Source organism: Eublepharis macularius, chromosome 17 (genome assembly GCF_028583425.1).
Source record: "Eublepharis macularius isolate TG4126 chromosome 17, MPM_Emac_v1.0, whole genome shotgun sequence".
NCBI classification, from domain to species: Eukaryota; Metazoa; Chordata; class Lepidosauria; order Squamata; family Eublepharidae; genus Eublepharis; species Eublepharis macularius.
This window is the reverse complement of record NC_072806.1, coordinates 12,210,505-12,238,337: the sequence shown is the minus strand read 5'-3', so window position 1 is coordinate 12,238,337 and position 27,833 is coordinate 12,210,505. Positions and strand designations below refer to the sequence as shown.

Below are 27,833 nucleotides of genomic sequence, written 5' to 3'. Positions count from 1 at the left end.
AGCCCTCGCTTTTCGCCTCTGGACTCGGAATCAAAAGGCCTGCTGTTATCAGCCAGGCCTGTTTATGAAGAGGGAGGCCCGGGAACCTTGACTGGCTTCCAAAGGGCTTGAATTCCAGCGCGGCGAGGCCCAACGTGGCCGACAGCAAGCCCCGGCTCGCAGGCTGCAGGCAGGCATGCCTCCCCGGGAGGGACGGACGAGCCAGCGCGGCGGGCGGACGCCTGTTTGTGTTTGCAGCCGCGGCGGCTCAGAGGCAGCGCCGGGGGGAGGGGAGCAAGCCAAAGCAGCCACTCAGAGGCACAGCCGGGAGTTCTCTCCCCCCCACCCCCCCAAAAAACCACTTTAGCTGTCACTCAAGCTTAATGGGGTATAAAACCTGCGCCGAGCCGCGACAGGCGAGCAGAGGCGAAAGTGCCACTGGAGGGGCGGCCCAGGGCGTGCAAGCAAAGCCCCCCCCGGTCAATCGCTGCTTGGGCCAAGCGGGGGCCGAGCTCTGGCCGCTCAAAGCGGAGGAGGTCTGTCCGGGCTGCGGCGGGCTCGGCAGAAGGGGGCCCGGCGCGCCGCTGCCGGGCTGTGCGCTTGCACCGCGCTCCAGAGACTCTCTCCTTTCTCGCGCGCGCTCTTGGCGAGCCCGGCGATTTCCTGCGTCCCAGAATAGCCCCGACTCGTCTGTCTGCAAAGAACTTGCGGCTCCCAGACAGACGCCGCTCGCATGACTCCGCTTGCAGCCGGGGGAGGCGACGGAGGCGGAAAAGCAGGAGCCAAAAGCCGGCGAGGGACAGGGCGCGGCGGCGTCAGGGGGCGCGTCTCGGGAAACCCGGCGGCGATTTGGGGGGCTTTGGTTCCCTCTCCCCGCTCGAGGCGGGTTGCCTTTCTTTCTTTCCCCCTCCGGCCCGATTCCTTTTGAGATTCCAGAGGAAGAGCAAAGCCGGCTCACCTGGACTTTTTACCTGCCGGTGACGTCTTGGGCAGGAAGGCGAGGCCAGCGGTGCGCCTTTGGCGGCGGGCAGACTTTTACGCACCCTTTCCAGGGGCGAGGGAAGGACCGGCCGTCAGTTTTGGGAAAGGCACCCCCTCTCGCTTGGGGGGGCTGTTTGTGGAGGGGGTGTTGGCCCGGGAGAAGACGGAGTTCCGCGGAGAGGCGGGGCTGCCCGTGGCCAGATCCCTTTTCGCCTTGGAGAAGGATGGTTGGGAAAGGGCTGGGCGCTTGGCTCCTGCTGCCCCTCCAGCTGGTCTGCCTGGTGGCGAAGGCGCTCGTGGGCGCGCTGCTGCCCTCCAAGCTGCGGGACTTGTCCGGAGACAGCGTGCTCATCACCGGCGGCGGCCGAGGCATCGGGCGTTACCTGGCCAGGGAGTTTGCTAAGCGGGGGGCCCGGAAGGTGAGCGCTCGCCTCGGACGGACGCCTTCGCTCCACCCCTCCGCTCCGGCTTTTCGCTCGCCTGCTCGGCTCGGGGAAGGGAGGTTTTCGTTTTCGGGTGGCTTTTGCAAGAAGAGGTGTGGGCCTGAGTGCGCCCAGAGGAAGTCGGGGGAGGGCGCCGGGGTCGCTTAGTCGAAGCCAGCGGAGGGTTGTGCAAAAAGCGAGTTCCGTGCACGGAGCGAAGGGGTTGGAGATCGTGGGTTGCAATTTGCACACCCCGAGAGGAGTCCCACCTCCTCCGCCTCAAGCAGGATGAAGCCTCCTTTCTCTCTACTTCGCACTGCTTCTTAGCTTATTAGTTTTAAGCAGACGACTAAAATAGATATATTTAAAACCAGACCGCATTTAAACGAGGATGACCCCAAATGGGTGGCATGAAGGAGCCCGGGGGTTGACCGGTTATTGCATGGCAAGGGGACTCCGTTCAATCCTGCTTTAAATTCTCCCTCTATCACCCACCTCTGAGCATGAAATTCACTCCTCTGAAACGTGCTCCGGCTACCCAGAGGCAAATAGGATGGATGCACTTTGCATATACTCAGAGGTACCTCTGCTTTGGGGGTGTGGCTATCGGACGATTTGGCATTCCAGGTCTGCTAGAAAAGATAAGTACGAGGTCTGAAATGCTTTCTCAGCTCAGGAGAGGACGGGCCCCTCCATGTTGAGTGGCCGCGTACCTGAGTGCCAATAGCTAAGGAGAGGGCAAAACCCAGGGATGTGGTCTTTTCTGAAGCACCTGGTTCGCCCTTGTGGGAAACGGGATACTAACCAGCTGGGAAATTCTGCTGTTCTCAGGCACCTCCTATAAGTTGCATCGCTTATTTATTCCAGTTGGAGGATCTTGTCAAAAGACAAGTCCGGCCAGCATGCAAAATTGTAAGCAGTCTCTCTCTCTCTCTCTCTCTCTCTCTCTCTCTCTCTCTCTCTGGGCACCTTCTCAGCTGAAGTGACCTCTGAGACTGAACCCCCAAACCCAGGACTCAAACCTGGGATTCACCTGTATGCCAAAAGTACACACTACCTCTCCACTGGGCTACATTAAGTTCAGGTGGAAGATGGAAGCAGCATTTTTTTCCCAGTTTGAAAAAAAAAAACTGAATGGGAGGCCCTGGAAACAGCAATGGGTACTTTGGCTGAGCTTGGCTTTGGATTGGCAGTAAAGACTCCAAGGGGGCAGGGCCTGAGTTGTGCTGCTCTGTGTGTGTGAGAGAGTGTGTGTGTAGAGCTGCACAGAAACCATGCCCTCTGAGAGCAGAGAGATGCCACTTGGTCTCATGCAACACAGGCGAGGAATCGTGCGCAGACTTGCCCTTCTAGAATGTGTGGGAGCATGAGCTTGCAATTTGCATGCAGTTCGCTGACACCTTTTGCTTTTTGGAATTTACCTGCCGGGGATGATGAGAATATCAAGTAGTGACACGAGCAGGCCCCTTTGGTGGTGGTGTGTTTGGGGGGGGGGGGTGTCTTGAATTTCCTTAGTGCCTTTCAGCAGCCTACATTCTTCCGAGAGGCTGGACTGTATGCTGAGCCTGGGAACTCAGTGCCCAATCCGGTGTGCTGAGAAGATGCCTCCCCTCCCAGTTTAAAATACTTTCATATTCTTCTTGGGCTTATGTTGATCAAGGACAGGCATGGGATCAAATACCACTCCAGGATTTTTCGATGGGGGAGGCTCATGCTAAGGGAGGAGTTATGGGAATGAGTTCAAAGAGGAGCTTGGAGAAGACAATTCTAGGAAGCCCTTGTTCCCTTAGCCTCAGTTGCCCCATCTGAGGATAACATTGACTTTATTGATCATTTCTAGATCATGGAGGAGAGATCTATCAGTAGCTCCTAAAGAGAACCTCCCCATTCAGAGGCAGTCAACCTCGGAATGCCAGTGCAAGGAGGCAACGCCTGAAGAAGGCCTCTATTCCCTGTACTTGGCCCTCCAGAATAATTGGTTGGCCACTGTGTGAGACAGGATGCTAGGACAGATGGACCATTGGTCTGATCCAACAGGGCTCTTCTCATGCTTACGAGCTGTTTTGCAGCGATGTACGCAAAGCACTCTGCACTTTGACTCTGAAAAGCAGGTAGGAAAGTAACCTGGATCCCGTTCACAGCACTGGAGAACACCCTTTTTGGCCCCCTCCCCAGCCATTTCTATCAAAATGCATATCTCACCTTTCTGCTCAAAAACAGAGCTATGGAGGTGGCTTCAGTCTGTAAATCTGACTGTTTCATAATCCTGTTTTAAGGTCTCTCGGTAGCTGGGTGCAAATTCGACTCTGTTAATGTTTCAATTAAATAAGCTAGTTCTGAACTAGATCTAGGCGAAAGAAGCATGCATGCATGGGATAAATAGGTGCCACAGGAGCAAAAATACAGCGGGAAAAGATGTTTGAGAATCTCTTTCAGAATCTTATCCCCTCCTTTTCCCAAAGGAGTGGTGTGTGTAGTTCTCCCAGTTTAAGTGGCATGTTTTTTTAAAAAAATAACACACTTTCCTCTCCAGTGGTGACCCAAAGCAGCTTACAACTTCATTCTCCCCTCCACTGTTTTCTCCTCACAACAACAACCCTGTGAGGTGGGTTAGGCAGAGAGAGTGACTGGCCCGAGGTCAGCCAGCAATCTGGATTTGAACCTGTCTCCCGAAATGTAATCTGAAAGAGTGCAATCCTATGGAGAGTTACTCCAGTCTAAGCCCATTGACTTCAATTGACTTAGACTGGAGTAACTCTGCATAGGATTGCACTTTTAACATGCTGTCTTTTAGCCAACTCCCCGGACAAAGCAAAAGGAAAGGCAAAAAAGATGCCTTCCTCCTCTCTCCAGACATACATAATAATATTTATTTATTGTCATTCATCTTAAGGAACATTGGATGCAATATATGCAAGCTTTCAGGACTTTGTGAACGAGATTTTAGAGAAGCCAAATACACACCAACTTCCTGCAGCAACTTGGGGCCCCACCAGGCCCAAAGTTGTAGGTGCCCAGTGGCTCCTGGGTGCTGGATATTTTGCACATTGCTTGCAGTGAGCAGCTGCTTATCTGTATTGATTAATGTTGCATGCGAAAGGGAGGGGCAACCTTTAGCAACGAACCCGTCTGGCCCAAAGCGGTGGACGTGCAACTTGCCCGGGCAAGCAGAAGGCCTTCTTATCTCCTTCCAGGTTGAGAAGCACTCCTAGCAATAAAACAGTTGTTACCCGGAGGAGGAAGGGAGGTTTGTAGATAGCCTTGATGGAAAGCCAAGCAGAGAAACAAAATAGCTGCCTTGCAGAAAAAGGGTGTGTGTATAGGCAGATTCTGAGAGAGAGAGCAGCTACAGAGAGAAAAGGTAACATTCAGCCACATTTTCGGTATACGTCCTTTTAAAAGATATCTTCAAGGTAAAATAAAAATAGCTTTGGATTACTTGTGTGTACAGATACAGAGGTCTGTCCCTTTCCTGCCTGCTGTGGACCTAGAGCTAATAGCAACACACAGAGTTTATTGCATGTTCAAAGTGCTCCGAGTGGGGTTGTGGCTCTATGGTAGAGCATCTGCTTTGCATACAGAAGATCCCAGGTTCAATCCCCGGCAGCTCAAGTTAAAAACATCAGGTAGGAAAGACCTGAGCCAGAGACCCTGGAAAGCTGTTGCATGTCAGAGTGGAGGATAGGTCTAACTGTGGAATGAACAAGTCTATGAGATAGGTCCACCATGGAGAACAGGTCTATCAGTGGCTACTAGCCATGGTGACTAAGAGGAACCTCCATATTCAAAGGCTGCCAACCTCTCAGTATAAGTGCCAGGAGGTAATGTCTATGCTCTATGCCCTTTTTTGGGCCCTTCATAGTAACTGGTTAGCCACTGTGTGAAACTGGATGCTGGATTAGATGGACTGATGCAGCAGAATTCTTCTGATGCTCTTAGAGTGGACTTGGAGTGATTCCGCACATGTTGGATAATGCACTTCCAATCCTCTTTATAGATCATTTGGAATGGATTTTTTTTTGTGTGCGGAACAAAAAATCCACCTCAAACGATTGATAAAGTGCATTGAAAGTGCATTATCGAACATGTGCGGAATCAGCCTTGGATAGACAAATAGTGCAATCCTAAGAGCTACTCCACTCTAAACCCATTGAATAGGCTTAGACTGGAGTAACTCTTCTTAGGATTGCACTGTGTCTGGCTCAGTGCAAGCTCTCTGATGATATGAAAGATCTCTTCCTGAGAGCTGCTGCCAACCAGAGTAGAAAATACTGACCTTGGAGATCTCCTGGAATTACAGAGGTCAGTTCTCCTGGCGGGTGGACTCTGCAGAACTCCTGCCCCTCCCCAAAGCCTGCCACCCCAGGTTCCACTGCCCAAAGCTCCAAGAATTTCCCAAACCAGAGCTAGCGTGCTTGCCCACCAGACGTTACGTCCATCAGGACAATTCCTTATTCCCATTATGGAGGGCACAAGAGCTGTGGGGTGGGGAGGAAAATATGGTTCCAGGAAGACTTGGGCTACAGGGCTGTTGTAGGCAAAAAATGTACTTCTTATATGCAATAGACATTTTTCTTTTATATCTCATGAAACGGTGTGCGTAGAAAGGAGCTGGGGGTGAATAAGTTTCCTGGGACCACAGCAAGGATTTATATGTTTCTACCATGCTTTTGTCCCCAAACAGCTTCTAATTTTATCCTCCCTATTTCCAGAGCTTTTTTTCAGCTGGAATGCGGTGGGACGGAGTTCCGGCACCTCTAGAAAATGGTCACATGGCCGGTGGCCCCGCCCCCTGATCTCCAGACAGAGGGGAGTTTAGATTGCCCTCCACACCACTGGCATGGAGCGCAATCTAAACTCCCCTCTGTCTGGAGATCAGGGGGCGGGGCCACCAGCCACGTGACCATTTTCGCCGAGGGCGATTTAAACTTTAAGTTTAAATCCTGAGTTCCACCACTGAGTCCCACCACCTCTTTTCCCAGAAAAAAAACCCTGCCTATTTCTATTTTAACTTCACAACAATGATTCTGTGAAGCAGATTAGGCAGAGAGAGAGAGAGAGAGAGATGCCTGAGGTCACCCAAGCAAGCTTCCATGGCAGAATAAGGGTTTGAATGTGGGTCTCCTAAATCCTACTTGAGCCTTTTCAGTGCACTACACTATGCTGGTATATGACTTGAGCTGCTCATATCAGAGATGCTTTAGTGGAAGGATAAGTGTAAAAAGAGGTGTGTGTGTTACCCTTGGGACTGATGGATGGAGTGAAATTTGGGGGGGCTCCTGCCCACACAAGTTGATTCTTTGATCATTGTGCGATTCGGGCCCGGTAGGACCTTAAAAACCAACTAGATTTGCAGCTTTCAAGAGTCTGAGCTCCCTGTCAGTTTTGAAAGCGTCGAAAGACTTTTGGGGGGTAGGAGGGAGTGGGCTGCAACAGACGAACAGGCCCACCTTGCTGGAATTTAGGATCATAGAAGGGGAAGAGGGTTTTACAAGGAGGGCGAAGGGGAGAAGATAAGGTGGCCTTTTAAGATGCCCGTTCCAATAGGTCGTAACGTTTTGTCTCTACAGAGGCACTCAGAATAGCCGAGCTTTGGAGATAGGCGGCGATCTATAACCACAGATCTCTGATTAAAAGCTGGCCTCTGATGAGCCAGCTGATAAAAAGCGAGCCGGGACACAGGGTCTGTCATCAAATGTAGCCCTGTTTTTTTGTTGTTTTGATCCCTTCTCTTCTCCATAACTCATCCAGCACTGGAAGGGCCTTTTGGTCCAAGGGTGCTGCCGCTTGTATGCTTTTCAGTTTTAAAATAGAAGCGATTGGACGGACCCAAGTCAGATTCTAAACAGGAGGCAGCCTGGGGCTGGAGTCTGCTAACTTAAACATTTCTGCCTCTCACAATACATGAAGCTGGCTTCTATTGAGTCCGCTCCCTGGTCCATTAAGGTCAGGTCTGCCTACTCCCGACTGACAGTGACTTTCCATGGTTTCAGGTCAGGGTTCTTTACTCCCTTTCCTACTTGATCCTTTTAACCAGCGATGGGGGGGATTGAACCTGGGACCTTCTATATGCAAAGCAGATGCTCTTCCACTAAGCCATGGCCCTTCCTTGTAATTTACTGGAGCAAGCACCAGTTACCTGCTCATTTTAAACTGGAGATGCTGGAAACTGAACCCAGGACCCTCTGCATGCAAAACAAATGCTTCACCACAGAGCTCTCCGGCATCATTTTCCTGGTGCCGAGCTGTTTTAAGCCACCCTGGGTGGCTTAGAGGATTCTGATCAGTGCAAGGGTGAAAAATTAAATGCCCACCCCACCCCAGTGCTGCAGCTTCATCCATCTATCCTACCCCCAAAAAAACAATTGCTTATTAGGGCCAATCAGGAATCTTGAGTTCCCCCCATGGAATTGCTGGAGAATGCCCTCAAGTCATAGCTGACTTATGGCGACCCCTGGTGGGGTTTTCATGGCAAGAGACTGACAAAGGTGATTTGCCATTGCCTGCCTCTGCAGCCCTGGTGTTCGTTGGAAGTCTCCCATCCAATTGCTAACCAAGGCCAACCCTGCTTAGCTGCCAAGATCTGACAAGATCAGCCTCACCTGGGCTATCCAGGTCAGGGCCTCTCACTGAATTACTCTGTCCCAAATCTCCCAGACCTGTTAGTCATCGTTTTCTGAGATGTTCTGTACAGGCTGTTCTTGAGATCACTGAGCATTCTGCAAGTGCTCTTCAGCATCCTCCTCGTGGGGCTTGGAGATTTCCCAGAATTACAACTGATCTTTAGATGATAGAGATCAGTTCCCTGGAGAAAATGGCTGCTTTGGAAAGTGGACTCTCTGGCATTATACCCTGCTGAGGTCCCTCCTTCCCCAAACCTTGTCCTTTCCTTGCCCTGGGGTTGGGAACCCTACTTAGCACCCAGCAGACTCCATCCAAACCTTCATCTGTAGGGTTGTTTGGGAAATTCCTGGAGACCTCAGGCCAGTCGCTCTCTCTGCCTAACCCACCTCACAGGGTTGTTGTTGTGAGGATAAAACAGTGAAGGGGAGAATGAAGTTGTAAGCTGCTTTGGGTCACCGCTGGGGAGAAAAGTGTGTTATTTTTTAAAAAACATGCCACTTAAACTGGGAGCGGAGAGAGAACTACACACATCACTCCTTTGGAAAAAGGAGGGGATAAGATTATGAAAGAGATTCTCAAACATCTTTTCCCGCTGTATTTTTGCTCCTGTGGCACCTATTTATCCCATGCATGCATGCTTCTTTCACCTAGATCTAGTTCAGAACTAGCTTATTTAATTGAAACATTAACAGAGTCGAATTTGCACCCAGCTACCCCTGCAAATCTTCAAGTACAGTATGCCTGAGAGCAAGAGACCTTAAAACAGGATTATGAAGCAGTCAGAATTACAAACTAAAGCTAGTTTAACAGGGATGTTTGTTCCGTAGGAGAAATAGAAGCCTTAGAGCATCCCTTCAGGAGTTTGATTTCTCTGTTAGACTCCATCCTCTGCAACTGCAATTTCCTCCCCAGCAGTGATCGCTGTACTTTGGAGATCAGTTGTCATTTCGGGAGGACTCCAGGCCCTGTCACGAGACTGGGGGTCTTGCAACAAATGTTTCTGTGATTATCAATATTGATCATTGTCTGTCTCAACCCTCTCCTGTCCTTGCAGCAGAGACAGGGCTCAGACCAGCTCGCTGATAAAGCTGACGCCAGCCGGGAAGGGTCAGACTCGTGAGGTTTGACCTTTGTCTCAGTGGGGACTAAATTGATTCTAATTAATAGACTTGACAATAGGAGAGCTACCTTGGAGGAGTTTAAATTGCACGTTGCCCTCTTGGTTGGGCTATAAATTATGCCTTGTTAACGAGGGATCCTTTCTGGTTGCTGCAGCCACCTTCTTAATCACATCTCACGGAACGTCATGAAACAGAACTAATTATAAGGCGCTAGTCATTGATGTAATGAGATCATCCGGATGCAAAGCTCTTTTCACGAGTTAGTTAGCATGTTGTGCTGTTTATGATGTCCTTTTAGGGCAGGCGGGTACAGAACTAGTACATTGCTATGGGGTTTTTATGTGGCTGGAAATAGATACATCCAGGGCTTTTTTTCAGGGGGAACGCGGGGGAATGGAGTTCCGGAACCTCTTGAAAATGGTCACATGGCTGGTGGCCCCGCCCCCTGATCTCCAGACAGCGGGGAGCTTAGATGGCCCTCGCGCGGAAGGCAATCTAAACTCCCCTCTATCTGGAGATCAGAGGGCGGGGCCACCAGCCATGTGACTATTTTCTCTGAGGGCAACCCACTGAGTTCCACCACCTCTTTTCCCAGAAAAAAAGTCCTGGATACATCCTCTAGAGATAGGCACAAACCGGAAAAATGGCGATTCATTGCAGTTCGTGGTTCGTTGTGTTTCACAAACCATGAACCATGAACTGGCATGAAATTGCCTGGTTTGCAAACCAGTTTGTTTCGTTCATGAATATGTCACTTCTGGGGGAGCAGAAGGTCTGCAGAAAGCCCATCCCTCCATTGCCTAGGAAACTGATTGATTGGTGCCAAGCTGTCTACAGTGATGAACTGAAAAACAAACCAAATGAACCAGCCTAAAAAATTGTCTCGGTTCGTCAAGGTTTGTCAGAAATGCCCTCCAATGAACCACCAGTTCGCGAACCAAAAAACGGCCCAGTTCATGATGAACTTTGGTTCGTATTTTGGTTCGTGCACACCTCTAACATCCACCTTTCTGCATAAAGCCAATTAAAAACATAGTCACAAACCGGCATATGGCAAGAAGGGTAAAGTCAAGGTTATCAGGCCAGGCACTGCATTAAAAATATTTTCAGTGCTGCACACTGCCTCGCTCATATCCTTTACTTTTGGTGATAACTATGCTTAGCATTTCGTTCGCCTGGTCAGGGTTTTAAGTGCTTCCCATACCATATCCTCTTGCAAGCTATACAACAACCTTGTATGTTAGGCCAGGATTTCTTCCACCTTGCAATTGAAGGGGGAGGGGTAAAAAAAAAGGAAACTTGGCCACGGCCGTTGGGTGAGTTTATGGCAGAGGCAAGATTTGAACTGGGGGCTTCTTAGATCACAGTTCCTTCTCTTCTCCTCTGTGTATATCTTTGCACCCGTCCTGATGTACCATATATATTCATTATAGCAATGAATCTATTTCTCTGTGGATTGATAAATTACGATGTGGTGGAGAGAGGGGATGTGTAGGATTTGGTATAGGAGAAAAGGATGTTTGCCGAAAGAAAAAGAGGGTGAGAACACACCCATCCATGCAAACCTAAGAAGTGATAGTTTGCATTGCTGAAATGCATTGTCGGGGAAGGACAGCAGTATACTCCCTTGTGTGGTATGAGCGTGTCGCTCGTGTGTGTTTGTGTCTAAAAAGCATTGGAATGCCAAAGGCTGCTTCAAACCTGTCTTTTTATAGCAATTCTGAATTTTCAGAATGCCTAAGCGCATCAGTAATTCTTACAACAGCCCCGTTAGGCTGACCAATTGTTGAGCAGAATAGTAGCTTGCTTTAAGGTCACCTACAGTGAAATCCTAAGCAGATCCAGAGGAGTTAGCCGTGTTAGTCAGTAGTTGTTAAAATAGTTAAAAGTCCAGTAGACCCTTTAAGACAAACCAACTTTATTGTAGCAGAAACTTTTCAGAACCACAGCTCTCTTCGTCAGATGCAAGCTTTCGAGAACCACAGCTGTCTTGCGTCAGATGCATCTGATGAAGAGAGCTGTGGTTCTCAAAAGCTTATGCTACAATAAAGTTGGTTAGTCTTAAAGGGGCTACTGGACTCTTTACTATCGTAACTCGGTTTAGGGTGTCACTGTTACAGAGCTTAAGATGGCCTTAGAAAGGTGTAATTCTGCTTAATAGTGAGTCAGAGTTTAAGTGAAATTTCAATCAAGGTCTCCTGGTTAAGGCTGAACATTAATCTTGCCACATGTTAGAACACCTGCTCTGCATGTGTGGGACATAGTGGTCGACAGTGTATAGAAGGATTTATGTGCGCATGGCGTGGGGACTGGCTCCTTTCCACTTTGTCTGCAGGTTGACGGTTTGCCCCTTTCTGAAACCTTCTCTCTTTTATTTGCTCAGGGCCTAATTAAAAGAGCCCTGCAGGCACTGGTGGTGGTGGACTCCTCTGATTGGGTCTTAGCACCCCAGGCTGCAAGTGGGAGATGAGCCCCTTTTGAATGTTCCCCACATGTTCAAAACTCTCTGAATGAAAAAAAAGAGCATGCAACTCATTGGGGAGCCCGCTCCTTACTGTACCGATAGTTTCTGCTTGCAAAAATCTCTTTGCACAGGCTCCCCTTGCGGTCTGAAGTTGCACGGTCCGCTTTATCAGTTCACTACTTCACTTCCTTGCATGTGCCGGCCAAGCACGAAGCTGAAGTCGGTTCCCAGTTCCTCGTTTGCAGTTCCCAGTTCCTTATTCACAAAGCAAAACACAAATATTGGGGGAAACTAAAAAGCTCTGCTCACTAGAGCAGCACATATCATACACAGCTATATTCAGCAGACTCTGCCTTCTAAGTGGACGTATACTGGGCCCTCCTACAAAGCCCAGTTCTTGAGTTAACAGCTTCAAAGTAGGGTGTCCCCAGAACAAATCAATAAGCAGAAAGGGGGATAGCTGCACCCCCCCCCAAAAATTGGGTCACCCCAAATCACTCAGCTCAGCATTCTCGAGAATGCCCCCTACCCCAAACTAAAATTCCGCCAATATTTGTGTTTTGATGGTTGTTGTGGGTTTTCCGGGCTGTATTGCCGTGGTCTTGGCATTGTAGTTCCTGACGTTTCGCCAGCAGCTGTGGCTGGCATCTTCAGAGGTGTAGCACCAAAAGACAGAGATCTCTCAGTGTCACAGTGCCCGGGAAACCCACAACAACCATCGTTCTCCGGCCGTGAAAGCCTTCGACAATACATTTGTGTTTTGCTCTGCGAGTAAGGAACTAGGAACCACGAATAAGGAACTGGGAACTAGGAACCAGCTTCAGCTTCGTTGGCCAAGCCTACTTTATTGCAACCTGGGGGAAGCAAAGTCCTTCTCTGCTATCCTTCCCCCTCAGTGCTACAGGATGCTCCTTCTCAGCCTTTGTGCCCCAACGCTCACATTCTAATCTTAACACATTGCACATTCGATAGCAAGAAGTTCCAGAGGCCGAAGGAAGTTTGCATTCCTGGAAGCAGCCTGGCCTCCCCAGGACCAATGACTGGCTTCTCCTGTGCTTAGATGGCAGTGGAAAGTGCCGTCAAAGTGTCTCTGTGTCTGCACACGCACATGGAAAGAGCATTGGCACCTCTCGCCTCCTTTGTGGCTCAGGGTTCATCAGCTGGTCAGCCAATCCCCTCCCCCATGACATCAGGACAACTGTTTACCCTTTACACAGAAGAAAGACTGAAGGAGGCGTTTTGACTCCCATCCACAATGGTGTTTTTCCCCCTCCCCTCTTTTTCTTCGTATTAGCTACCCCATTCTGAAAGACTGCAACAAAGCCATTTACTCCCCATTAGTCTTTCAGGGGGGTCTTCTGGCTTTCCCATTTTAAGACTGGAATTAGCAGGATAACCTCCAAGGCTGCAGAAGTTGGATTGACTGTGAAGCTCTGCTAGGGTTGTCAACGCTGGGATGGGAAATTCCAGGAGATTTGGGGGTGGAGCCTGGAGAGGGAGGGGTTTGGGGAGGGGAGGGGAGGGGCCTCAGCAGGGTATAATACCATAGATAGAGTTGTCAACCTCCATATGGGACCTAGGGATCTCCCAGAATTACTGCCGATCTCCGGATAGACTGTTTGGATGGTGGACTCTGTGGCATTATACTATGCTGAGGTCTCCCCCCTCCCCAAAATCCCACCCTTTCCAGGCTCTACCTCCAAAATCTCCAGGAATTTCTGAAACTGGAGCTGGCGACCCTAGTCTGCCCTCCAAAGCGGCCATTCTGTCCGGGGGAAACCGATCTCTGTAGTCTGAAGATCTGTTGTTATTCTAGGAGATCTCCAGCCACCACTTGGAGCCTAGCAACCCTAAACTCATTGGCTTCGGATGTTCTTCCCCCAGAAGAAACAGACATGCCTGCCAACATTTAGCAGAGGAAAACAGAAACAATTGCATATTTCTCACATTGAATCTTATCTTCCAAAGATCTCCACCAATGGAATGTTTCCCTCCTCCACAGGCGCACTTGAAAAAGATATTTGCATGTATTTGTTTAATTTTTTTCCTACCGGTCACAAGGAAGGAACTACGTTTGTTTTATTTATTCATAGTACATTTTTAACCCACCTGTTCTCCAAGGAGCAGGGCAGTATGCACAGCTCTCTCCTCTTCTATTTTAGCCTCACAGCAACCCTATGAGGTAGGTTAAGCTGAGAGAGAATGATTGGCCCATGGTCTTCCATGGCACAGTGGGGATTTGAACCCGAGTCTTCCAGATCTTAGTCCAACCCTCTAACCACTGCACCACAGTCAGCAGGTGTTAATCATCCACGGACATTCCTTATTGTCACCCGCAGGTGATCCTCTTTCTCTCTTTGAAGCCATAAAGAACCCAGAACTTTAAAAAAGCAACACACAAAAAAGAGATTCTCAAGTCAATGAATTCCACTTTCTTCTCATTTTCTCCCAGTGCTGTGGTTAGAGTATCAGACTAGGATCTTGGAGACTCGGGTTCGAATCCTTAGTCTGCCGTTGAAGCTCACTGGGTGATCTCGGGCCAGTCACACACACTCAGCCTAACCTACCTCACAGGGGTGTTGTGAGGATAAAACAGAAGAGAACTCTGTAAGCTCCTTTGGGTCCCCACTTGAGGGAAGGGTAGCTTAGGAATGAAATAACTAAGTAAATGAATGTGTAGCTGTGTTATAAAGGCCAGTTTCTATAGCTTCGTGGTCTTATATATATATATATATGAACATATGAAGCTGTCTTTTCTGTTGAGCTCAGCTGTTTATGTGCATGGGGGGGGAGGTCTAATTATTCTTGGTGTCATCTTTGATCTTTCTCTCCCCCCTTTCTTCTGTGATTACGGCTGTAATCTTGAACACACTAACTAAGGTGTAAATCCCATTGAATTTCGTGGGAATCGATTCTGAGTAAACATGCTTTGGTAGGCCCCGGTGGGGGGAAGTTAATGTGCCCCTCCTAGAAACACAGCTCTGTATCTTTCCACTTTAAGCAGCCAACACCTCCACTGTTTGCCGTCCATTATCTCGGTGCTCTTAGGTTTGCTTTCGGCCTTCTTTTGTCCACTGGCGTTTCTTGGAGGTGTCATGAAAGGGCTGCTTGCTTAATGATCGACTCCCGGCATCAAAGGATTTGCTTTTTTCTCTGTCGCCTTCAAAATGGTTGGCATTCTGCTGCATCTTCTCTATACTACATTGTAGGGTTGCCAGCCTCCAGGTGGTGGCTGGAGGTGTCCTGGAATTACAACTGGCCACAGAGATCAGATCCAGGTCACAAAGATAACAATAACAACATTCAATTTATATACCACCCATCAGGACAACTTAATGCCCACTCAGAGCAGGTTAACATGTTATTATTATCCTCATAACAATCAGCCTGTGAGGTGGGTGGGGCTGAGAGAGCTCTGAGAGAGCTGTGACTGCCCCAAGGTCACCCAGTTGGCTTCAAGCGGAGGAGTGGAGAATCAAACCTGCCTCTCCAGATTAGAGTCCTGCCACTCTTAACCACTACACCAACCTGGCTCACTTTCCCTGGAGAAAATCGATGCTTTGGAGAGTGAATTCTATGGCAATATACCCTGCTGAGCCCCCTCCCCTCCCCAAACCCTGCCCTCTCTAGGCTCCACCCCCAAATCTCCAGGAATTTCCCAACCTGGAGCTGGCAACCCTATTTAACTTTGATCTGCCAAGTATCCCTTTTATATTATGCCATTATGCCATTATGCGATGAGTTGTTTTAATGAGGCTAGAAATTGTTGGTTCTGCAGAATGCTGGGAGCATTGACTAAGAGGAAAGCCATTCATTGAGAAAATTAAGCATTCTTTGGAATTCTGGGACATTTGAAGTACTCACCATATTATAGTTATCTTGCCAAATTGCCTTTAGATGGATGTGGCCTTCTTTTACACAGGGACTCTCAAGTGAAAGATATTACCCTTGTCCTCCCATTGGGGACGCACATACAATGCTAGGGAGTAGGGGGTTGCCAGCCTCCAGGTATCCTGGAATTACAGCTGACCTCCAACCAACAGAGATAAGTTCCCCTGGAGAAAATGGCTGCTTTGGAGGGTGGACTCTATGGCATTATACTCTGCTGAGGCCCCTCCCCTCCCAAACCCCACCCACTCCAAGCTCCACCCCCAAAATTTCCAGGAATTTTCCAACCTGGAGCTGGCAACCCTACTAGGGAGACAGAGTCCACTTGAATATAAGACCACACAGAAAATAAGTCACTTGAGCATCCCCACGTAAGATGTCATGTGTTGACAGACTCTGAAAGACAAACCCTGAACATAGATCCAGAGGAGTTAGCTGTGTTCATCTGTAGTAGCAAAATAGTAAAAAGTTCAGTAGCACCTTTAAAACTAATCAAGTTTATTGAGGCATAAGCTTTCGAGAACCACAACTCTCTTCGTCAGATACATCTGACGAAGAGAGCTGTGGTTCTCAAAAGCTTAAACCCTGAACAGTGGGCACAGTACCGTGTGGCTAGGAAAAGTGGGACCGGCTGGATATTCTGTCTTTGCCTCGTCATATGAACATGGATACTGCAGCAGTGCACACAGCATTTTAAAAACAGAATTTCCAGTGATGGAGCATCTCACACATTTGTGTTGTGAGTGAAGTATGCACAGCCCCACGTCCTCGCTACATGCATTGACTCGGAAGGTCATTGGTCTACCAGTATTGTCTACTCCAAGTGGCAGCCACTTCCAAGGGTTTAAAACTCAGGTCAGGGATTGAACCGGGGGCCTTCGGTATGCAAAACAGATACTCTACCACTAAGCCACAGATCTCCAACCCTGACAATAAGCACCCTCAAGCTAATTAAGAAGAAGCCGTTCATTTCTGTTACCAACCCTTTCCTAAGCAGGCTTCTTTTGGCTGCAGTCCGCAGCTGCTGGCTGCCCCTACGGCCAGCGACTGCCTAAAAGCATTCCACCTGCCTCACTAGCTGCCAACCGCTGGGGTCACCCAGAGGTAACCACAGGGCAGAAGCCTCTGGGAGCCAGCGTTCCACAGCAGGGATTAACCGCCTCGCTGGTCTGCTGCCCTCGACAATTTTCTGGTCAGTAACTTTTTGAAAAGGAGAGTGTGTCTTGTGTAGGAGGGAGGGAGGGAGGGAAGGCAGGCGGAGAAGGCCTGATGTGGAAGAGGAAAGGAAGAAGGCTGGATGACTTCCAGGGTGGGAAGTTATCTTATCCAAGAACTCCACTCCCGACATAGATTAAGTTTTTCCAGCTCGGCACGTTTTTAGTTTCCAGAACCCTCCTCAATGGCTCACTGAGTAGCATGTAGATGGGCTACAGATGCAGGGTGATTCTCTATAATGAAGTGATTTTATTTCCTGTGCCCCCTCTCTATCTCCACGGCCATCTACAGGCGAGAACCTCTTCTGCTGAAAATAGGCTTCCCCCTAATTCTTGTTCGTTCGTTCGTTCGTTCGTTCGTTCTTTTTCTTTCTTTCTTTCTTTTTCTTTCTTTCTTTCTTTCTTTCTTTCTTTCTTTCTTTCTTTCTTTCTTTCTTTCTTTCTTTCTTTCTGTACTCTTCTGACCTATAAGTCTTAAGTAGTAACTGAGAATATGAGGAAGAAAGGAAGAATTCAGACCAGAGAAAATTGCCCAAATTCTCATGGCCTGAACGAGTTATTTATTGTTTATGTTATATCCCATGTTCTTCAGCCAATCTGTTTCAGGAGTCTGCTAAGAAGAGTTTTTAAACAATTATACAAAATACATTGCTGAAGCAAACAAGGAGGAATGTAAGCATTTCAAGCGGTCAGCAAAACTCTTTTTTAAGATCTCATGATCCATAATGCAGTGTCCCAAGGGCAGCAGAAAGAATCAAATGAACTGCATAATATCCAAAAAGGCCAAAGCAGTTAGAAAACCACAAGAGTGCATAACATTCTGGCATAAAAATAATTACAGGAAATAAAAAGGAAAGGGAAGAGCACTTATTTAAGGAGGTGTGGTTTCCCTTTTTAAAATGCCCTGCTTCTTTTGCCAAATGCCAAGGGAAAAGAAGGGGATGCGTTGATCCAGCACACACATTTCAAAAGGCTTGTGCTGAATAAGTGCAAGACAGAAGGGCATTCCAAAGCCAGGGCACCACAACAGAGAAGGCCCTGTCCCTTGCAACTGCCATCCTAACCTCAGAATATGCACAACCAACAGTGCCTCTGACAAAGTTCTCAACAGATGGGCAAGTTTGTATGAAACCTTAGCAAACGGTATAGCAGTTTAGGCCTGATCCCCTTATTAACTCTGGAGGAGACCAATAGTGCAAACCTAAGCAGAGTTACATACTTCTAAATCCATGGAAGTCAACGGGCTTAGAAGGGAGTAACTCTGCGTAGGATTGCACCATAACGGGTAGGGTTGGTGGGTCCAGGTTCGGAAATTCCTGGAGATTTAGGGGGTGGAGCCTAGAGGGCTGGGGTTTGGGAAGGGGAGTGGCCTCATTGGAGTATAGTGGGGTTGTACAAGCTTTTCCTCTGCTGCTCTGGATCAATATGACCCCGCTTTTTGGTTCAAGGCTAGCGGAGACATGATTGCTGGCATAGCAGGGATTCAACAGAGCTTCCTTATGTCCTTGATGTGTCCAGTGCCACCAATGCTCTAGTGTTCTGAATAATGCAAGAACCCAAGCTTGGAATCTAGAACATTCGTTTATCATGGTCATAGCTCGTCTTTCTTTGATCAGGGAGCTCAAGGTACTCATAAGAGGTCTCCAGACCAGGTACTGAGGGCAGCGAGGCGTCAGCCAATGACTGCATCATGCAAGCAGGCCACATCTTGTAGCCATCTTTGAGAAAGAAAAGTCATGCCAGTTCACAGGAAAGTGCATGCACACAGGGCTTATTTTTATGGTTTTGTTGACGCAAAGACACTGCAGGTCTGATCAGTGTTTGGATGGGTGATGTTCTGGGACCCCCTGGGACGTTGCCTTGGATTTCAGGGAGGGAAGAAAGACTGCATGGACAAACCAAATGACCTCTCCCAACCTCTGTAACTGTAAAGTACTGTCTTGTTGTAGGTCATCCTATGGGGTCGAACTGAGAAGTGCCTGAAAGAGACCACGGAGGAGATCCGGGCAATGGGCACAGAGTGCCACTACTTCATCTGTGACGTGGGGAATCGGGAAGAAGTCTATCAGCAGGCCAAAGCTGTTCGTGAAAAGGTGGGTTGAGATCCAGTACCATTCATATCGCAGCTTATGAGAGAATCTGCCAACCCTTTGGTGAGGTTGATACTGAACAATGGAGATGAAAGGGAACCTGGTTGCATATTTCTGTCGTTCGTTGGAAAAGTGGTTGAGAGAACCAACTCCCTTCCATATCAGTTCAGTGGCTACTCTTGATCAATCACCAATAATGGCCAATGCATCAGAAGATACATAGTGTGTGTGTGTGAAGTGCCATCAAATCGCAGCCAACTTATCGTGACCCCATAGGTTTTTGAAGGCAAGAAATGAACAGAAGTGGTTTGCTGTTGCCTGCCTCTGTGAGGGTCTCTCATCCAAGTACTAACCAGGACCAACCCTGTGTAGCTTCTGAGATCTGACAAGATTAGGATAGCCTGATTCAGGTCAGGGCCAGATGGCACTTTAGAACTGCTTGAATGTCAGTACAGGACTGGTGTCAGGGCATCACTGGGCCACCACCAAGGCCCTGCAGCCTTCAGAGGGCCTGCCAATGTGCAGCAGCAATTGCCACATGCCCTTGTTCTGTGTATCTGCATGGTGGCAGTAGCGGGATTGGATTTCCCTGGAAAGGTTGAGCCCTCTGGAAGGACTCGGCCTGCCTTTCTCTCCTCCCTCCACTGGAATATATGCCTCCATCTTTGGTGGCTCCTTCTTTTCCATTGTTCCTGCTGACCTAGGTAGGCATGGTGATGTCCAGTGTTCACATTGGCTGGATGAACTAGATATATAAGTAGGTAGATAGAAAATGAAATCCTGCCCTCAAGGCATAGTTGACTTATGGAAACCCCTGGTGGGTTTTTCATGGCAGGAGACTCACAGAGGTGGTTTGCCATTGCCTGCCTCTGCAACGCTGGTCTTCGTTGGAGGTCTCCCATCCAATTACTAACCAAGGCTGACCCTGCGTCGCTTCTGAGATCTGACACGATCAGGCTCTCCTGGGCTATACAGGTCAGGGGAGAGAACAACAAACAACGGCTGTATTCTCAAGGTTCTTTTTTTCCTCAGGTGGGGGATATCACCATCCTAGTAAACAACGCAGCGGTTGTTCATGGCAAGAGTCTGATGGAGAGTGATGACGACGCCCTCCTAAAATCACAGCACATCAACACGCTGGGACAATTCTGGGTATGAAGCGCTCCCTTCTTCTGTCTGCTCAGGTTTGGAAACGCCAGGGATGAATAACCAGCCAGGCTTCGGGCCTCACTGAGGGAATGACACTAGGAAAGATTATCCTCGGGGGGTCATTTCGTAGAAATGAGCTGGAGGAACTCATTAACATAACTCATTAGCATAACTCATTAGCATATGTCATGCCCCTTGCCATCACCAGAAGTGTGCCATTAGCATAACTGATTTGCATATGCCACACCCCCTGACATCACCTATCCTGGCTGTTTTGGACCCAATCCTGGCCATTCAGGGCCGAAATTGGGCCCAAAATGGCAAAAAGGGGTGGAAAATGGCCGAAAAGGGGCCCAAAATGGTCAGGATTGGGCCGCTGCTGAGTGGGAGAGTGATCCACCACCCGTCAGAGGCCTGATCCAGGCCGTTTCGGCCCCAATCCAGGCCGAAATGGCTGAGAGTCAGGTGGGTGGGGCCACCTGTCATGTGACCTCTTTGGGGAACTGCCAGAACTGCGTTCCTGCGCGTTCCCCCTCAAAATGAGCCCTGATTATCCTGACAGGAAAACTTGTGTGGAAAAACAAACACTGGAGCAAAGAGCGGAGGAGGTGGGTGGGTGGGAAAGCTCAACTCTGACAAGACCCCCTCCTTCCAAACTGTCCTATGAAATGTCCTCTTTTGGTTTTGCTATTAGCTTTTGGAAGTAGAAAGGTCCAGGTTCAATCTTCTACATCTCCAGGAAAAAGGATCTCCGCTTCCAGGTGTTAGGAAAGAGCTCTCTGTGTCCGAAAGCCTGGAGAGACAGCTTCGTGTGCCTTAGACACAGGTTGTGGCTCTATGGTACAGCACACATGAGAGTCGATGCCATTACAGCTTGTCTAGAACCCACTTTAGAGAATGTATGAAGTGTAATCCTATCTTCTACCTGCCTATCCATCTGTCATATTTACCAAAAAAGGAAGATGACCCTGAATAGAAGACCATCCCCCTAAAAATGGTTATGCACAAAATGGAAAATAAAATTGAATTTAGATGCTTGGATTCTGGTTTTCTCCCCTATAGGGACCCAGAGCAGTTTATAGCATCATCTTTTCTGCTCCATTTTCTCCTCACAACAACAGCCCTGAGAGAGACTGACTGAGAGCTTTCAGGGCAGAGTAGAGATTCGAACCAGGATCTCCCAAATCTCGGTCCGACACTCTTAACCACTACAGCAGGTTACACGTAGTAGAGACACATTCACAGCAGCAGGAAGCAGCATTAAGAGAATCTTCCTGGCTTTCCTCTGTCCCAAAAAAGAATATTCGTGTGAGATCTTTGAGGGACTCGGCATCCCTTTAAGAAATCTCCAGAGGCTGCTCTTCCCAGGACATCTGACTCTGGGAGTGCTGCAAAGTGGAGCAGGCAAGTGTTTTAGCTTTCTAAATAGCAGCTATTCCACGCCCAGATTTGAATCAGGAGTAAAGGGGGTAACTTTCCTTCCCCTCCTGCAGGGGAAAAAAGAAAGAATTGTGGCTGCTCTAGGCTTGCCAACCTCCAGGTGGGGCCTGGAGATCTTGCAAAATTACAACTAATCTTGAATAAATTCAGTAAAAACGGTAGCATAAAAATCAGTCACTCAGTAAAAGCAATATAAAACAGTCGTGACCATATTGCACATCCACCAGATGTAGAACAAGTCCATGGGGCAAGGTGGCCAGCTACCAGATGAAAACAGGCTGGGAGGCAACACTTCCCCTTTTGGCAGGAGGTCGGTGTTGGTGGCCTGCCCGCCTCAACCCCCATATCCGCCAGGCATATTGAGCTTTTGAGGGTGGACTCCATGGCGTGATAGCTTACGGAGATCCTGTCCCTCCCCAAACCCCACCGTCAGGCTCCACCCCCAAATTTCCCAACCTGAAGTTAGCAACTCTAGTACAGTACCTAGCTCCTTGAAGAAAGGGGCTGGATGTGAACGTGGTTGATAGGTAGGTCCAGGGCTTTTTTCCAGCTGGAACGCGGTGGAATGGAGTTCCGGCACCTCTTGAAAATGGTCACATGGCCAGTGGCCACGCCCCCTGATCTCCAGACAGAGAGGAGTTTAGATTACCTTCCGCACCAAGCAGCACAGAGGGCAATCTAAACTCCCCTCTGTCTGGAGATCAAGGGGCGGGGCCACTGGCCATGTGACCATTTTCGCCAAGGGCAATTTAAACTTTGTAAAACTCCCTCCTTGTTCCAGCTGACCCAAAGTGACATCATTGTGCTGTCCTGGGAGCATGTGTGCCCTTTGCACGTGCACATGTGGTACCAGGGGCACCACCTCCCACCAGGAGTTGCCCCCTGTGCTGACAACCCACTGAGTTCCACCACCTCATTTCCCAGAAAAAAAGCCCTGGGTAGGTCCCATGGAGTTGCTAAGAAAGTGGGGGAAAGCTACTTGGGACTTGTTATCATGAGGATCCTCAATCTTCAATTTCAAACAGGTCAGGAGCTCTGAGCAGAAACTAAATCAACGCTTGAGGCTGTTTTCTGGGCAAAGCCTTTTTCAAAAATGAGGAAAGCCCTTTTCCATTCTACTTGGTGGTGGACAGTGCCCTGAAATTATAATTGACTTATGGCAACCCCTGGCAGGGCTTTCATGGCAAGAGAGATGGTTTGCCATTGCCTGCTGCCTCTGCCACTCTGGTCTTTTGGGGAGGTCTCCCATCCCATTACTAACCAAGACCGACCCTGCTTAGCTTCTGAGATCTGATGAGATCAGGCTCACCTGGGCTATCCAAGTCAGGGCACCCATTCTACTTAACCATGTGAAAAGATGCCAGGGAAGGACTGGAGCTCCCCTCTCATTTTGTCAGGCCTGTATCTCGTCTGCCTGTAAAGCCGTTTCCTGTCTTTGGCCCACAGACCACAAAGGCCTTCCTGCCACGGATGCTGGAACTCCAGAAGGGGCACATCGTGTGTCTGAACTCTGTCTTGGCTTTATCGGCCATTCCGGGGGTCATCGATTATTGCACTTCCAAAGCCTCTTCCTTCGCTTTTATGGAGAGCTTGACCCTGGGTCTGCTGGACTGCCCTGGCGTGAACGCCACCACTGTCCTGCCCTTCCACACAAGCACTGAGATGTTTCAGGGTATGAGAATCAGGTGAGTTGCTGAAGGGGGAAAGGGTCGGTGGTTGAACCAGCTTGCTCCTGTGAGATCCACATAACCAGTCCCTCAATAAGAATCTTCTGGAGCAGCCCTTTTGTATACATATATAATTCTTTTTACCTACAAATAATAATAATAATAACATTCGATTTATATACCGCCCTTCAGGACAACTTAATGCCCACTCAGAGTGGTTTACAAAGTATGTTATTATTATCCCTACAACAAAACACCCTGTGAGGTGGGTGAGGCTGAGAGAGCTCCAGAGAACTGTGACTAGCTTCAAGTGGAGGAGTGGGGAATCAAACCCGGCTCTCCAGATTAGAGTCCCGTGCTCTTAACCACCACACCAAACTGTCTAATAAATATTCCCTTTCTTGTACCATTGGCTTTTTGCCCATATTTGTATCATTATTGGTGCAGCCCCTATTGGTTTTTTTCTGTTTTGGCTTTGCTGGTTGGGCCCCTTCCCGCATGAATCGGGCAAATAAAACAAGCCTTAAAAACTAGCCAAGGGGCATTAAAAGAACACAAAGCATCCTTCAGTAGCCTAATACGATATTCATAAAACTGCCCTTAGGCTAGAAAGAGACCATAAAAAGAGCTTTAAAAGGTGGAATCCCACAGTTAAAAGGCTAGGTGAAAAGAAATGCTTTGGCCTGGCCCCTAAAACTTCAGGGACAGAGGTGCCACCAATGAAAAGAACCTGTCTCTAATTGACACCTTTCTCCCCTCTGCAGGCAAAGTGACCTTTTCCTGCCAAAATGGGACTCGTGTTTAAAGGCACTTGTGGGGCAGTGTGGTGGAGGCATGCCCCAGCACCATCTTGGCTAGTGGATGTGAACCAACCGGTCTGTTTTTTACTTTCAGGTTCCCCAACCTTTTCCCCCCACTAAAGCCAGAGACGGTGGCCCGAAGGACAGTGGAAGCTGTGCGGCAGAACCAAGCCTTCCTTCTCTTGCCATGGACAATGCACATCCTAATCATCTTGAAAAGGTACAGTTTGCTAATCTTCACCTAGGTCCTAAAAGGATACAAGAACCCTGCTGGGTTAGGTTCTTCTCAATAATAATAATAATAATAATATTTGATTTATATACGGTCCTTGAGGACAACTTAATGCCCACTCAGAATAATTTACAAAGTGTGTTATTATTATCCTCAAAACAATCAGCCTGTGAGGTGGGTAGAGCTGAGAGAGCTCTGAGAAGCTGTGACTGACCCAGATGGCTTCAAGCAGAGGAGTGGGGGATCAAACTCCAGATTAGAGTCCCGCCGCTCTTAACCACTACACCAAACTGGCTCTCAGGGACCATCTAGTTTAGCATCCTTTATTTTTTTCCAATATTGTCCAATGAGGTGTTTTCAGAAAAGGCAAACTTGATTTGTTGATGGTCAAACAATGTAGTCAAGACTACAGAGACCAAAGATATAATTAGGCAAATAAAAATGCGTGTCAGGGAGTCAGGCGTTACTAGTATGTCTGTTAGGGCACGGAGGGCCTGTTCGACTCTTTACTTAAGTATTGCCCTCCTGATGCAACTGCCAAAGTATTGTTATCATTTGAGAGTTCCAAAGCTCAGAAGAGCTTTGGCAAGAATGCATGCTCTTTCCTTGGCAATTTGGAAGGTAGATACAAGTACCATATGCTAACAGAACACGCAGATACCCGTATGATAAAATCGAAACCATTGAACATATAATTACAGGGTGTCCCATATTTAATGAATTGAGGGCTAACTTAATCATCCCTCTACTTAAAAATATGGAACTACCTAATATGAGAGTGCAGGTGACATGGTTAATATTGGATACAAATGATTCCGTTACTCTTTCTGTGGCAAAATATATAGAGGCAATAATTAAACATTATCAGAGAAATGATATTATGTAAGGTTCTTCCCATTTTAATTTCTGCTTAAGGCAATAATGATAATGATAATAATGATAATGATAATGACAATAACATTCGATTTCTATACCGCCCTTCAGGACAACTTAATGCCCACTCAGAGCGGTTTACAAAGTATGTTATTATTATCCCCACCACAAAACACCCTGTGAGCTGGGCAGGGCTGAGAGAGCTCCAGAGCTGTGACTAGCCCAAGGTCACCCAGCCGGCTTCGAGTGGAGGAATGGGGAATCAAACCCGGCTCTCCAGATTAGAGTCCCATGCTCTTAACCACTACACCAAACTGGCCATATGAGCAGTACTAAAAAGATGGTTGTTGTGGATTTTCCGGGCTGTATTACCATGGTCTTGGCATAATAGTTCCTGATGTTTCGCCAGCAGCTGCGACTGGCATCTTCAGAGGTGTAGCACCGAAAGACAGAGGTCTCTCAGTGTCAAACTGTGAAGAAAATGTTAGCAGGTAATTTACATCTACTCAGGAAGGTGGGTTTGGGTTGTGTCATCCTATAAGAGTTTCCCAGGGTGTGGAATGCTAATGGAATGCTAATGCTTCACTGTATCCTGAGGAGGTTCTTTTGCATATGGATTGGTGGTTGATATGCTAATCAAAAATACAAAATACTCTACATCTTACAATAGCCCTGCAGATAAGATTAGTGAAGCATTAGCATTCCACACCCTGGGACCCCCTACAGGGCAACCCAAACCCACCTTCCTGAGTAGATATAAATTACCTGCTAACATCTTCTCCACAGTTTGACACTGAGAGACCTCTGTCTTTTGGTGCTACACCTCTGAAGATGCCAGTCACAGCTGCTGGCAAAACAATGCCAAGACCACAGTGATACAGCCTGGAAAATCCACAACAACCATCATTCTCGGCTGTGAAAGCCTTCGGCAGTACTAAAAAGATTTGTTGATGGGAGGAAGGGGGAGGGGTAAAGAAATCTGACTCCTGCACCCGGTTTCACATTCTGTGCTCAAGCAGAAATCATCCTTAGCCCTGTCACTCAATAAGATTCAGGTTCCCCAAGTATGTGCCACTAACAAATCCTTCCTTTGTCTGTCTGATGACAAGCTCAGCACATTCAGTTCCTTCCCTTTGCCCTCTGCAGCATCCTCCCGCAAGCGGCGCTAGAAGAGATCCACAAGTTCTCCGGGAGCTACACCTGCATGAACACTTTCAAAGGGCGCACATAGATGTTGCATCATGCTCAGGCGCGAAGCCAGAAGAGGCTGTGACCCGATACAATGGCCAGCCGGCCGGCCCGGGCTGTCTGCCTGCTCTCGTTTGCCACGGCAACACCTTCCTGTGCTACGGCAATGCGGCCTCTGCAAGGGATGAAACGGCTTGCTGAGGACAAGGAAGCAAACAGTGGGGAGGGGGGGCGCTTGTGGCCAAATCTTTAGAAACCGATCGTTCCGTTTGTTCATAGTTGGTTTTTTTTAAAAAAAGAGTTTCAGGGTCTAGCTGAATCTTTCCATGCCGGATTCGTTCCATCGTGCTTCCAGCTGCTTACCCTGAATCGAAGGGTTCTCTCGCACTCTCTTTTTAATTTGTAAAGCTTGTCGGATGATTCGCAAGAGCATCGTTTGCTTTTCGCCACTGTGATTGGAGACCACACCTTGGAGTCCGAGAAAGCGGCCCGTTCCTTTTGGCGCCTTTTGACACGCTACCGAAAGGGTACGGAACATTCCTTTGTGAGGGACAGCCATGGGGGCTTTCGACGAGGCTCATGAGAACAAAGACAAACAGCTTGAGTGGCTTCTGTTGAAGGGGTTACTCAGACAGCTTCCTAGAAGAGGACATGTTTTATGCATGAGGTGGAGAAAGTGGTGAGAGAGAATGTTTTCTTGCTCTCTTGTAACAGGAGGGCTGGCAGATACCCAGTGACACTGACGGGCGGTAGAATCAGGACAGACTAAAGGAAGTCCTTCCTCAGTGCAAAATGAGTTTACAGAGTTTACTGCTACCAGATCCAGAACGTGGCTTGTAAGAGGATTAGGAGGGGAAGTACATCAATTTGTCTGAATTGGCCGTAATAGCTAAATGGAACTTCCATATTCAGAGGTAGCATACTGCCAGACACCAGGGCTGGTGGGTAACAACAGGGAGATTTCAGCTTCCATTGCGCCCTTGCAGGCCTTCCAGTGAAATTTGGTTGACCACTGTGTGAAATGGATTGCCGAAGGGAATCGACTATTGGTCTGATCTGGCAACAGTATAAGGCATCATCGCGTACAATATTGCGATGTGGTTTTCATTGTAAGCTGCCTCGAGCAGGACTCTGAAGAGACAGCATAGAAATATCCTAAATAAGTAATTGTATTCACCACAGAGAGAAGTTTAACGTTTTGCCTAAAGAACTCTGAAATATTCTCGTATGGTTTTACTCAAATTGCTCCTCTCTCTGGGGAATGGATTCCTATAATGTAAACCCTGCCAATAAAAATTAAGTCTATTGATGACGGCTAACCATGACAGTAAAGAACGGAACTTTTTTTTTTCTGGGGCAGTAGACCCTGGAATACTGGCTGTAAAGAGAAGGGGGAAGCTGACAACTTTATAATGTGTCAGTCCTTAGTCCTGATCCCTCACGGCAGCTATTACAGTCTTCTGGGTTGGAACAGTGTAGAAGTAAAATGTAAGAATATTATTTCAGAATTCTGGAGACAAGGAATTAAACTTCCCTCGGTTGTAAATATACGATGACACCTTATACAGCTGATCTATCTGCCACAGCAGGGCTCATTTTGAGGGGGAACACACAGGAACACAGTTCTGGCAGTTCCCCAAAGAGGTCACGTGTCAGGTGGCCCCGCCCACCGGACTCTCGGCCATTTTGGGCCTGTTTCAG

At 48.2% G+C, this 27,833-nt stretch overlaps 1 protein-coding gene across 1 annotated transcript; it reads left to right on the top strand.

Moving 5' to 3' along the window:
• Positions 1-266: 266 nt before the first annotated feature.
• DHRS3 (dehydrogenase/reductase 3) lies at positions 267-27,451 on the top strand. Its single transcript, XM_055001590.1, has 6 exons — positions 267-1,379; positions 18,643-18,786; positions 19,816-19,935; positions 22,819-23,057; positions 23,934-24,059; positions 26,091-27,451. The coding sequence occupies exons 1-6, from the start codon at positions 1,185-1,187 to the stop codon at positions 26,173-26,175; spliced, it is 909 nt and encodes a 302-aa protein (XP_054857565.1). The 5' UTR covers positions 267-1,184; the 3' UTR covers positions 26,176-27,451.
• The last annotated feature ends 382 nt before the right edge of the window (positions 27,452-27,833 follow it).